The sequence below is a fragment of the Barbatula barbatula genome (assembly GCF_947034865.1).
Source record: "Barbatula barbatula genome assembly, chromosome: 1".
Taxonomy (NCBI): Eukaryota; Metazoa; Chordata; class Actinopteri; order Cypriniformes; family Nemacheilidae; genus Barbatula; species Barbatula barbatula.
The window spans coordinates 7,888,850-7,903,198 of record NC_136766.1 but is presented as its reverse complement, the minus strand read 5'-3'; the positions used below and the strand labels follow the sequence as shown (position 1 = coordinate 7,903,198).

Sequence of the window (14,349 nt, the reverse complement as noted above, 5' to 3'; positions counted from 1 at the left end):
CAGAGTTCTAACCACGTCCAGAAAATACGATCACATAACTCAAATTTTATCAACCCTTCACTGGCTACCCATTAAGTATCGTATTGACTTTAAAGTTCTTTTAATCACTTATAAAGCCTTAAAGGGTTTAGCCCCTACCTACATAACAGAGCTTCTATCACACTACAAGCCATCACGCTCTCTAAGATCTCAAAACTCAGGACTTTTAATAACACCTAGAATAACTAAATCCACCAAAGGGGGTCGAGCTTTCTCATACGTAGCACCTAAACTCTGGAATAGCCTTCCTGATATTATTCGAGGATCAGACACACTCGCCCAATTTAAATCTAGATTAAAGACGCATCTTTTCAGCCAAGCATTCACTTAATACAAAATATGCAAAATAAACCACCGGGAGATGCTGACATTAGATATTATTTACTAGAATAATTGGATTTATTATATAAAACACCATGTAGTGTGTTTTACCCTTTCTTGGGTTTTTCGTTTTCCCCTGTAAAGCTGCTTTGGAACAATGCAAATTGTGAAAAGCGCTATATAAATAAAATTGAATTGAATTTTTATGGCACAATTATGCACAAAGCAATTAGTTATTCATAACATTTTTAAAGGTCCAGTGTGTCATTTTTTAGAGGATCTATTGACTGAAATGTAATATAACATACATAGCTATGTCCTCAGTTGTGTATAAAGACCTTACAAAATGAAGAGTTATATTTTTATTACCTAAGGATGAGCAATTTATATCTACATACTCGGCGGGTCCCCTTATATGGAATACACAATGTTGTTTCTACAGTAGCCCTGCCTAAATGGACAAACTGCTCTACAGAGCACGTTTCGTAAAAACGTTATCTCCTTCGGCAAAGAAGCGAAAAAGTGATGACATCTTAGTTCTGTGTCAGCCACCGTAGTGCTTTGAAAGGGTGAAGGGAGCTGTTGGTTGCAATTTCGCAACGTCACCTCTAGATGTCGCTTAATTCCAAACACTGGACCTTTATCTACAACGCTTGCCTTTAAAAACACAAAATACTTTAAAAATAAAAATGTATTTTCGAACATTGATGCTTTATATTATTCTATAGTGCCAAGGCTCTTCAACATGCAATAGATCTCAGCTTATAAAAAATCAGCACACAAGTCAATTGAAAAATCACTTAATAATTTTAATAATCAGTCCAATACATTGCTGCGATTTATATTACTCATGAATGTGCTAAATCTCCTGGGTTCGTTGTTAAACGTTTGCCCGGTTTGAATCGCACATGACCTTGATTGACCCTCATGGGTCTGAGAGCAACATCCTGTCCGATGACATTTTAGCAGAGGGGCAGTGACCCACACACAGTCCAACCCCCCACATGGCCCTCCAAATTATTCATGCCCCTAACATTTACACTACACATGCCCTCTCTCAACAGAAGCCTTTTCATGCACCAGTGGGGGGATCTCCTGCCAAAAGTCGATGCATCTCATTCCGTAGTTTTAGATTTATTTGACAATAAGTCAATCACGGGTGTGATTGAAATGACACAGAGATATTATTTTGATAAAAACGGAATTTAATGACATTTCCTAAATAAAGAATAACCACTTTTTCTCAGATCTGAGGTTTAAGAAAAACGCCTGACAAAAATATGCAAATATTTAACGAAAATATTTTAGAGTTCTTTTTCCAATAGTCTTAATAGCACATCCACCTTAAACATTCTCCCTTTCAGGTCCGAATCATCTTTGGAGGTTTCGTGGAGGGTCTCAACTCAGTCTCTCCGTGAGCAAAGGCACAGACCTCACAGGGTAAAGGGCAACCGTGTGGATGGTGGGTGTGGAACCAGCAGAGTCGAGTCTTCAGGGCACCTGAGGGAGGGGGTTTGCGCTTCAAGTTCGCTTTAGCACCCTGTGCTTTTGTATGCGTCCTCCAGTCACGAATGAACACCTTTCCACCCTCCACTATAGAAAAAAATGGATGCAGGGAGAAATATTTCAGATGTACCCATCACACTTAACATGAGAATTAAATCAGACTGGCCACTCGAGAACATTCCTGTAAAGTTTAAAGCTAGAGGTAGAGACCTTTTCTGTCCATTTCCAAATGTTTTTTAAATATGTTCTCTAAAAAAGCATATACATGTTCACAAAGAAAAGTCACAACTTCTGCTGTTTTTAAAATATTTACATAGGGTTTGTGCAGTAGAAAACTGAAGAAACAGCAGAGGAACATGTGTCAAACACCAAACATCGCCAAAGAACAAAGTGCTGGAAGAGATCTGCATACCTCTGAACACCTGATGGTTATTTTTCATCAGGGTCTGGAGACCGCCACACTCTTTCTTTAGTGTCTGCAGCGTGGACTGGTCCAGAAGATCCGCTACTTCACTTATTGACAAACTTCCTAAAGAATAAGAGACAAAGAGAAGAAGTGAGAGAGTATCAAAGAATGAGAGCATGATCATTTTACAGCAATTACATTGAAGTTGTTCAGGTTTAAATTTTATTTTAAACACTGCAGTTGTTTTATATAACACGATTCAGCACAACACTGTGGCCAATACTGGTCAAGTGTTTCAGATATCAAGTATAGCAAAACATATTAGAATGATGAATATTATTTATTATATTAATTAATTGTGATTTTTTTAAATTATAGTTCAAACTAAGTCATCATTTACTCATCGTCATGTAATTCCAAACCTGTATGACTTTCTTTCTTCTGCAGAACATAAAAGAAGATATTTTGAAGAAAGTAAGTAACAGCGCCGGCACCAATTAACATCATTCTTGAAAATATCTTTTGTGTTCTGCATAAGAAAGAAAATCGCACGGGTTTGAAATGCCAAGAGGATGAATTAGTGATGACATAGTTTTCATATTTGGGTGAATGATCACTTTAATAGCTTTTTTATATAAATTACTGCAAGGTTTCAAGTGTTTACAGATACAACGTTTGGGATAATGAGTATTATTTTTGTTGAATTAAACTTTTTGTCTTTTGTAGCTTGCACACAAATCTACTTACATTTTGTAATTATATTCATAACAAAAGCATCACTTATATTTTTTATTTAGGTCATTACATCGCTTTAAATTTATTTGACACGTGGTGGAAATGTTTCACATGTTTCTCATTAAACAGAGATCTAGTTTTGCTCCTTTCTATCTAGGATATGAGGCTTAAAATATGTCTGCTTTCAGATATAGCAGATGATATGCAACAAAAAATTTTTGCATCCCTTTTATTTTTAATTTAGGTTTTTATGCAAAAAATGGAAAATGCAATGGTAAGTAACACTCATTTCTTGCTTATTCTAAAGTGGAAATCGTAGACTCTTGTTATTTCCATCATATCAATCATTCAACACACTCAGTTCAGGCTTGACATGACTCGATCGATCAATATGTGACTTTATTAAATACCTTCTGAAGTTCTTTCAAAATTGATCACTGAATCGTTGTTAAGCTTTCCGCTGGCCTCTGTAAGATTGGAAGTCAAGTTTTGAGTTTTGTGACTGAGCTGAGAGCAGCCATTTTAAGCATCTGAGGTAATGCAAATGGTTTGCCAAAAAACCCATAATGCCACAAAGTGAGAAGTCTGAGAAAATAATTATTGGCAAAAGATCCTGGACTCACAATGCAGGCCTGTGTTTTCCACAAAACAAGATAGTATTGTTAAAAAACCCATCTCAGGGATCAAGGGTTCGAGTTGGACCAGGGTAACTTCCCAATCCCACCATCCCTCTCTCATCCCTACTTTACACTTTCTTAAAAAAATCTAGTTAAAATTCAAACAAATGAAACGCTATATATTCAACCTTCTCTCTAGTCGTCTATGATGTAATAACAAGGCACTGGGAATATTAGTCATTTCTAGAAGTCAGCAACACACTAGCAAATAGATCTTTCTCAAAGGTAAATTCCCAAAGCAATCTACACTCAAACACGGCATTATTTCCTGAGAACCCAACCTGAACCTCGTACTTAAGCATTGGACCCTTGATCTCTGTAAAACAACACCTTTATTTTTCATCTTTCACCACCCAAGAAGCCCCTGCTGGAAGCTATACGTATGTCAAATTTACACTTCAAATGAGTTCCTCTTTTTGCAAGAGGCCCTTACGATGCGTTTCTATATGGGATCAAATGAGCATCCTTTTCACGCACACTTATAAATAGCATCCAAAATCTCTCCTAGTACTCAATGAACACATTTTCACGAGGCTGGCTGTAACCTTCAGACCGTAAATCTGTTGCCATAGCAACCAGGAGCAGACCCATGGGCTGAGAGACCTGATGTGCGGCTGAAACCTTTTCCCCCGCCAGCATTCGGTGAACCCAATCTCCAATGGCTTGACCCATCGGTTCACCGTCTGAATCTGTGAATGTCAGTTCGGGTCAGCTGAAGCTCATCTATGAGGCATATCATTCTCCTAACCTTCACCCAATGTGTGCATCTCTTCTCGAGCAAGAGTTGAAACACATCACAAATGATCTAGAGAGGTCTATACAGGAGATTGAGTCCTTCCACTTCATTGTCATTGGTGAAGGAATAAACCAAATACTTACAGCTCTTCCAAAGAGAACAACATGTGAAAACACTATGACATAATCACATTTTTATCATCACAAGCACAAATGTAATAATTACGTAATGCGGTCGGGCAATAGCCATCTGTTCAGAAACTTAGTCATTGCATCCGAGATCCTAATATAATTGCACAATTTGTGTTGCCCTTGGTCTTTGCTCAAGATAAAGCAAATGCAAATGATTGGCTATAAGACCAAGACAATATTTGCCTGTGTTGATATTGATATCGTATTTCTGTGACACGTTAAACAATGCCGCATACTTTGCAAGTATACTGCGTTTGACTCATACGCGTACACACAGGTTTTGATAAATGCGCATTACCTGTCCGAGCCTACAGGGTTCAGGTTTTCTTCACCAATCTTGAATCGATGCTCCCAGCACACAGTGGCCACCTGCGCATACTTTCTATGCGACATAACAATTTCAGCGGTACGCGTACAGTACATGCATACTATTCTGATGACAAAATTTGCGTCACATGCTTAAACTGCACTTTAATACAATCATTGTCACCTTAAAAAAAGATAAAGACGTGACCCTTATTATGATAAATGTAATATTTTTCAATATAAAGGCAATTAAAGTCTATTCTTTTGCTTGCATGATTGATTAAGGACTGTTCACAGAATCATCTTGAAAAAATTATCTATTGCAATACCCAGCCTTCTCTTACATAACATAACCTACATCTTCTTTCAGGGTTGTTTTAACAGTGCACCCAAGTTCACCTTTACCAGTCCTTTAAGTGCGTGTCATTTAAAAAACTTCCTCAAAATACCTCTACCCCATATATCTCATGCATAAAACATAAAAGTCTGAGAGCATAATTCAAACAGACAACTACATTCAGAATCTGCCCTGAGGGCAATCGTCTCTCTCTTTGTCTATTTACTTCTCTCTCTTTTTCTCCCAACGGTGAATTCAATATTATTGAATGTAATTCTTTGAAAGCGCTATAATTGAATTAGGATATGATCTGAGTATGTGCACAAGTCTCCTGTCAAACACACAAAACCACACAAGCAGAAGACTGAAGTTAATAGCGGAAGATGTCAGCCAGGGTACTAAATGATATGCTACCCACAACAATCTAGTTAAAGATTTGAAAGTTTAATTTTAAATATTTAAAGGACCATTATGTAATTTTAAGCGGCCTCTAGCGCTGAGGTTGTGAATTGCAACCAACCACTTACTCGCCCTCCCTTTTGAAGCACTACTGAGGCTGAGAGAGGATAAAGATGTCGTCACGATTTCGCTTCTTTCACGAATTAGACAAAATATTTATGAAACGCGTTCTGTAGAGAAGTTTGTCCGTTTATTGCTACTGTAGAAACAACATGGCAAATTCCATGTAAGGGTACGATTTAGCTTCTTTCATGAATTAGATAAGATATTTACAAAACAAGTTCTGTAGAGAAGTTTGTCCGTTTAGTGCTACTGTAGAAACAACATGGCAAATTCCATGTAAGGGCACCCGCAGTGAAAGTAGATGTAATGTATTAGCATTTTGTTGAATAGGAAGATGGCTCCACTCGACCCCACGCGGCTCCCCACAGATCGGTTGCTGCATGACACCAAATCACTCCGAGAACAACCTGAGAGCAGACTGCTTCATATGCTTTAAAAATGCTCCCGTAGCACCCCGGTTCCACACGCTGTCCGGCCTGCATGGCGCTGAACGAAATAACCAATCATCATTCCCTTTTTAATGTGATGATGTGTGCGACTGCGTACTCACCGACAGCGATGCTGTCTTGGTGTCGTTTAAACAAAAAGCTGCACTAATTGTCAATATTGAAGTGTTAGCTCATTAAATGAAGTACGATTAAGAGAATTATGCAAAAATATGTTAATTTAGTTTCACAAATTGTTTGTATGTTTCTCATTTACTATAATTACATTTCTTATATCGGCCACATTGTTTTCTTAAAGGTCCAGTGTGTAATTTTTGGGATGATCTATTGATAGAAATGCAATATAATAAACTCAACTATGTCTTCAGAGGTGTATAAAGAGTGTACACAATGAATTGTTTTGTTTTTATTGCCTGAGAATGAGCTATTTCTATCTACAACACCGCCAGTCCCTTTGCTTTCAATTCGCCATGTTCTGTCAGCTGTCGTAGTAGTGTTTCAAAAGGGACACGAGGGGTGGAGTGAGCGTTTGGTTGCAATTCGCAACCTTTGCTGCTAGATATCACTGACTAGACCTTTAATATCGGCTTCGGCCATTAAAAAAACCCATATCGGTCGACCACTACAATAGATCCTCCAAAAAATTACACATTGGACCTTTAAGAGACTTATGTAAAGAATTTAGAGCAAAACAATAAGACACAAAAACAGTATTATATATCACACTACTTTTCTGCAGCCAGTCTCTGCTTTTCCAGCATTTGGCAGATGTTATACGTGTTTTATAAGATGTGAGAACATAAAGAAACTTACCATTTTCAGAAAAATGTCATAGAACCATTTGGTACATTGAGCCCATCTTATTAGCAATTTTCAAATAGATCCTAATTTGGGCTTTCATTTGTTTGGTGTTAAACTTTATAATTTGATATCCCTAATTTTATATTTAAATATATAAAACATCTAATTCTTGAAGAAATTATTGATGATTTCAATATTATTTTCACATGCTTTTTTGCAAGTCACATGGTGGAAAGAGATGCAAACCTATTCTTACCGCCTGTGTTCCACACGTCACAGCATTCGCTCATCTCTATGTTTTTTTCTGTCAGACTCAGCAAGGACTTTGCCACCTTTAGAACAACTGCGTCCACAAAATCCCTCGGAAGCGCCGCGCAGTTCCTTACAATCTCTATCTTTTCTCTTGGTTGGAAGCCATTTCCCCAGTCACTTCCTGAAGATGAGATATCCTGCCCACTCTCAAATTGGTTAGGTCCATCTTGGCCACCTTGACTGGCACACGTGCTGCCACCCCCTGAGCTTGCGAATAAGGCCTGACGCCCTCTGATATAATAGTTTCTCTGTTCTTCTATCAAAACCTCCTCATCCTCTGCATGTCTCCTACTTTTGCCAATAAGGCAGACCTGCAGAAGAGCGTGACATTACAAAATTAGACTTATAAAGAGAACAGCTTGTTTTGACCGTGCTCTTTACATTAATTCACAAGCTCTGCGTTTTTACTGTGTCCTGTCTTGCGTGTTTGGAGCTTTTTTTGGAGGGTAGTTAAGCGTATGGTGAGAATTTATGTGAAGTGGAGACATTCACACCCTCGATTCAGAATAATGCTAGAGGGCTCATGAATAAGGGGAAAACAGTACATAAAGTCCATAAATTTAACTAGTAGCGCAAAGGGGAATTATGTTTCTGTATGGGCTTTTGCTAGCATTATGACATGTGCTGTAAGCTGCTATTGGGTTTAATCAGATGTGTGCGCCAGACCCACAGTTAACGTCCGGTTTGTGTTTCATTGTGTAATAATATAACTATGAATGTTTTATTGATGTTAAAAGTAATTTGTATTATTATTTTATTGTGGAATAATTATATTAAGTAAATGATTTGTTCATTTTATTAAAAAAACGTTTTGTTGAAGGGTCCTGTAGTTTGGTCGCATTTAAACAAACCGTATGGTACATTGAGCCAAATAACTTCACTAAGGTTTCCTGTAGCTCAGTGGTTAGAGCATGGAACTAGCAATAACAAGGCCGTGAGTTTGATCCCAGTGGATTGCCAATACTTATAAACAATACTTATAAATAATGCAATGCAAGTTGCTTTGGATAAAAATGTCTGCCAAATGCATAAATGTAAATGATTGTTATCAGAAATAATGTAGAGGCACACTATTGTTTGTGAATGTGTACCGGAAGTTTACTGCACTGTATGTTGTCGCTATTACTTTAACAATTAAATTAATCTGGTTTAATACAGTACTGTTTAGGGCTGATGTTAAAGAAACTTATCTAACCTACCCGTTTGGTGGAAGGGATCCTCAGGCAATCCTCCTCTGTGTTAAAGCCACACTTTGTGCTGACATCAGTAATAAAGTCAATATACTCCTTATACTGAGACTTCTTACACTCTCTGCGCTGAAACTTTCCGTAGAAGTCGAAGAAGCAGCAGGGAAGCACAAAGTAACGGCACGAGTAAGATGATCTGGATGAGATGGACACAAAGGATAAATGCCATATTAAAATTCAGACACTTTTTGATCAATGAATTTCTATGACCTTTGCATGACCTTTGCATTGATGGTGATTCTTTCTCTTGTACAAATGATTTAAATTATACAGACTTGCTAATGAATCTTTCAGACCAGCTTTTAACTACTTCCACCAATTAAATATTTTGGAGCAGAGACATAGACATGGTTTAGATGGTTCACTCATCTTTAACATTATATTTATTAAATCAATTGCAACACAGTTCTAAACTGAAATGTTGTCCAGATGTTATTTTTTACAATCATTGTAAAAAAATGAGGTGGTAAAAACATACTAGGTGTGGTTTCCTGTGTATGAGAGATGACGATATCAACATACAAAACCAAATCATCAAAACCAAAATAAATAGACCTTCTCTCTCCTCAACGGTCAGCTGAGAATCCTCTATATTCTGTAAATTTCTCTTATAAATGTAAATGTTAATATACATTTATTATTAATAACATTAACAGCACTACAAGCTGTTTGGACATCTTGGGTAAGTTTAGTTCACAAAGACATTTTACATAAATAATATATGATGACTGGACTCGTCAAGCCGACCATCTCCACCTAGTGTCCGAGCCAGAGTCCAGGACAAGCCTAGATGGACAATGTGACCATATTTTTAAAACCATGTGGATAAAAGAGAAAAATGACTTGAAATACAGTGACAGCATTCATCTAGGCATGCATTACAGAAAAATTACATTTGTCTCTGCGTGGTATCTGTGACACTGAAGAACTGAAACATTACAAGGACTATACTCAGCATAACTAAGCAAAAAGCAATTTTTTACTTTTTTGTTTAATTTTTTATGGTACAAAACGGTATAGAACTAAATTAGCACTTTTTTAGCATTAAATGAACAAAAATGAAAATTCTTTCATCATTCACTCACCCGAATGTCATTCCAAATCTGACTTCAAAATATATTTTGAAGAATGTTGGTAACCAAACAACATTGGACCCCACTGACTGACTTCCATTGTATGGACATGAAAACACGATGACATTTCTCAAAATATCTTCTTTTGTGTTCCACAAAAAACTCTTAGAGGTTCATTTTTATTTTGGGGTGACCTATCCTGCTAAATATGAAATTAATCTACAATGTAAACGGTTTGCGTTTAAAAAATGTAATGCAATCGATTAAATCGAGATTTAGATCATACCTTTTCCTATCTCTTTGAATGCATTTATCATATTGGCAAAAAATTATAACTAAAACTTTGTAAAATATGAAAAATAAGACCAAACTAAATACTAAAATAAATCAAAAAATCTATTCCATTATATTCTTTACATTTTTATACTTTATTTAATGACCTCATTCCCAACACTAATCCTAGAAAACAGAACAAAGCTTCCAATCACTTGAAATTAATTTACTGGAGAGCAGGTGTCTCCTCAACACAAGTGCTACTTTCTCGGAGCTGATGACTTGCCTGGCTGCTATAACAGGGATCCATGGTGTAAGCTCATCCGAATGGTTTCCAATCAGCCAGTCTGTGGTGGGGAAAAGGAAGCCATCGCTGGGCGTAATGGCATTTTCCTGAAATAGATAAGAGCACCCGCAGCATCTCATTATCATTGGCTGAATGCTTAATGACACTGGGAGGCACTCTTGGCCAAACGGCCCATCTACAAAAATCAACCAAGGGTTCCATTTCTAAGTTCATGTTTTATCATGTCGCCTGGTGATTGTGTGAAATTTGATAACAGTAATGTTTTAATGTAATGTTATGGTTTTTTTTCTGAAGGATGCCCGGTCCATATAAAGTGGAAAGAAATACTGCAGGATTTTCGGTGGATGCAAGGTAAATAAAAAACTTGCCGATGTTGAGATTTATCATATCCTAGACTTATCCAAACTATGACCGGCTTGTGTAATAAAACAACCCTATACATGCAGAATGACAAGAACCATCCGAGCTACCACACGAGCCCTGACCCCCCATTTGCCCGGCAGAAAGCCCACTCATGACATCCCAGATTGTGCTGCATCTGTTCAGATGGGAACACCATGTGTTTCACCGATGTTGAAATACTGCAGGGATTTCACAAGTGCATGAAAGCGCCCCCTAAATTCACATAGATTCCCATTAGACGTGCCACTAAAGCATCTCGGCATCTCTTTCACGCCAGAACACTATAAATAATGAAGCTTAGGGAATGTTCAAAGCCTTGTTCTAGTAGAGTAAAATTAAAAAAAGGGAAGACTGATCTGACAACAGAAACGCATGGAGAGTTTTTAAGATGAGTCAGATACTGATTTTTAATCACTGTCTTTAACCGAAATGATAAAAGATAAACAAAAACAAAAAATCAAATGCTACCAGTGAAAAACACATGCAGATAAAATGTATACCTTAAATGCACTGTAAGTTGCTTTGCATAAAATTATCTGACAAATGCATAAATGTAAATGTACTGCTTTTGGAGGCTGTTGCCATGGTATTCTAGGCAGTTCTGGGTGATTTCCCTTAAGACTACAGTATTTTCGTCCTCAGATCCCTAATAGAAGATATTTTTTACTTGCTCTACCATCTACCATGCCATCCACCAAGTTGAAGCAATTGTACTGGTACTGCTTTCCTTAACAAGCATTTCACTCGTTTTGGTGCTGGAAAATTATATCTTACCTCCAGATGTGTATTAGGCCCATACATGTCCCAGATCTTCCTCCTGCGGATGTCAATGCCTTTTCCAGGATGCTGAAAACCACATGACGAACTTAAGTCTCGGCCAGTTTAATTAAAAAAAGAACATCGCAGACAAAAGGTGTACATAATTCAATTTGAGTCCCAAGAACGGAGGATTCACATTTCTAATCTCCTGTACAATTAAACGCTACATGAGAGATGGCTTTTCATTGTGTTTTTTATTCACACGGTCGCAGCTGTGTCATTGATTTTAACACTAGATGAATATTAACAAATGAAAAGAGCTCGATGTCAAGGGGCTGTCGGACAGTGTCGAAATTCAACACGGGAGCATTTGTACTGGTTAACCTACCCCTTCGTTGTTTAATATGTGAACCAGCAGGCCATTTCCACAGCCGAGATCCACAAAGGACTGTTTTATTGTTGTTCCCTTTTCAGCACGCTCTTCACCCCACAAGACCTGTATGGGTGACAGAGAGTGTTTTCCTCTGACTTCATTACATGTCCATGACGCACATCCGATCCATATTTCAAACATGTTTAACTGTGCAAATTCATGTGCTAGATACTGTAATGAAAGTGTAATTATGTAGAATAAAACAATTGTATAATATGTGGGCATAAAATGTATTAGAGGGCCATTCCAACCTACCAACAAATATGTAGCGATGGCAACATCTTCATACACAAATTTCTGAGGATCAGTAACTTCAGGCCAGACCTTGAACAAATGAATGGCTTACTGTTATTCTTAACTTCACAGACAAATCAAATGCAGGCAAACACTCAACGCATGTCAGCATTTGACTGGGACACCTCTTGACAACATACTCATCACATAGAGTATAATGGAAACTAATGACTGTGCTTTTGCCTAGCAGATAGTTATCTTTAGCCTGATATTCCTGAAATATATTTTTTTACTTTAAGTCCACAAGTTGAATATACTACTAAGAGTGATGTCATTTTATCGTTACTAATAATATCAAAAACATCTGCTTAATAATGACTGTGTGGCCCAAACATTCCACCATACTGTTAACAGATCGTACTGTCCCAAACTCATGTCAATGGTTGAGTCAATGTGGCTGGCTGGGATGCTCACACAAACAGAGCCACAATGTTTACACTTTGGCTTGTTTATAGACGTATCCTGGAATAAAAATGATGCAATAAAAAGTAACTTCTGAGACAATGGCATCAGAATTCATCGCAATCAAGTCAAGTAAGGATCATTTTAAATTCCAATAAAGTACTGAATTGCCATGTACTGCCACAAAACATCCATCCAATATATTAGATAACACATATTCCTGCTCTCCCCACCTTCACTAATTCTTTGTACTTTTCTTTCAGTTGCTGGTAGAGCACGCTGTATTTCTCCACAGGAATAAGGGACAGGGTGCTTTTAAATTCACTGGTCTTGCTCTCCAGAGCCCAGCGTGACAGTTTAGGCAGGAGTTCTGTACAAAGCCATGGAAGTTTGGGGTAAGCCACCCCATCACTGTACCAATCCTCAGGCCTTAGAGCGTGAAGAGACAACATCCTGAAAATAAGACGAGTCTTACTATAAATATTTATCAACAACTGTGTCCTCAATACAACCAGAAACAACATTAGCAGTTAAACCACTAAAGACTGTCCAGACTGCCCCCTGCAGTTTATCACATTTAGTGGACAGTTATCTCCACCTAGATAATTCTCCACATTTTAAAGAAAAAAAGAATGATGTTCATGTATAAATTTGTGTATTCTGTGGGACAAAAAAGAAGATATTTTGAAAAATCTATCAGTGGTTTTGTGTCCATATGATGTTCGGTTAACAGAATTCTTCAAAATATATTTTGTGTTCTGCAGAAGAAAATCATACAGGTTTGGAATGACATGCGGGTGAGTAAACGATGAAAGAATTAGAATTTTGGCGATAACTGTCCCAATATTTCATTCTTAGAAACTGAAAACTTGCATATCATAAAAAAGAAAACACATAGGGTGGCCGTATAAACTGATATATCTACACTTAAACTTAACTGTCATTAACCCTGTTGAGTTACAGAACAGCAGTGTTGCTTCTCTGTCTCATTTGGCAGTAAAACACAGTATTCTCACCAATCTTCAGTTTTCAGTTGCAGCTGGATCTGATAAATGTTGCTGCTCCTGAGAGAAACCTGCCCCACATCGTTCTCTTCAAACGGGACAAATGTCACTGTGTGCCCAACAATATCTTCAAAGAAAAAATAATTTATCCAATTAGAGAAAAACTCAAAACAAACCATCAATGCAATGATTTGACGTGTCTGTTTGTTTACCTTTAATAACTATTTCTTTGTACAGACATGCATCTGTTTTCTTAACTTTGGGAATAACAGTCCTGGTGCAAACACACCAGCGTCCTGCAGTTTCGTGTCCCTCGTCCACAATATTAGCGCAGAGGAAGTGAAACATATCGTTAATCTCAGTACTGCATCTCAAAACGGATGTTAAAAACTGCTTTAGTCCTGCTCCGTCCACGTCCCTGTACTCGGACTCTGTCGCTCCACACAGCCTCTTGTTAACAACATGAGGTTTCTTGATCCAGACATCGGCAGCTGACCACAGGCCTTCTGGTCTGCATCTGTCCGCAAGATTTATTTCGGAAAGTTTCGACATATTGTCGAGCCTTTAGAAATATGCATATAACAATGTTACATCACAAGAGGAATGTTCACTATCAACCAGAAGTGCAGAATCGCTTGGTTTCAATGTATACCGGTAAGCTGTCAAAATAAAAGATCTGTCCGACTTGTGATAATATATCTGTATTTATGAACCATTTGTGTGACATTTGTTATTTGTATTAAATGTATACATTCGCTTATTTAATTATAAACGAATCATTTAACGCATTGTGCACGGCCCTACGCTCATTTGACTCTAC

The 14,349-nt window shown here is 37.5% G+C and overlaps 1 protein-coding gene across 2 annotated transcripts; it reads right to left on the bottom strand.

The window, feature by feature from the left end:
- Positions 1–1,145: 1,145 nt before the first annotated feature.
- Positions 1,146–14,349, bottom strand: trmt44 (tRNA methyltransferase 44 homolog). 2 transcript variants are annotated; one of them, XM_079472550.1, is made up of 11 exons: positions 13,742–14,349; positions 13,542–13,656; positions 12,759–12,978; positions 12,085–12,153; positions 11,785–11,892; positions 11,412–11,483; positions 10,215–10,321; positions 8,535–8,718; positions 7,280–7,646; positions 2,279–2,395; positions 1,146–1,953 (listed from the first exon to the last, which is right to left on the bottom strand). In XM_079472550.1, exons 1-11 carry the CDS (start codon positions 14,079–14,081, stop codon positions 1,721–1,723), a joined length of 1,932 nt encoding a protein of 643 aa, XP_079328676.1. In that variant the 5' UTR covers positions 14,082–14,349; the 3' UTR covers positions 1,146–1,720. The 2 variants fall into 2 exon arrangements, 1 of the variants encoding a protein (XP_079328676.1); XR_013787549.1 differs by having other exon boundaries at positions 1,151–1,953; positions 7,270–7,646; positions 13,742–14,175.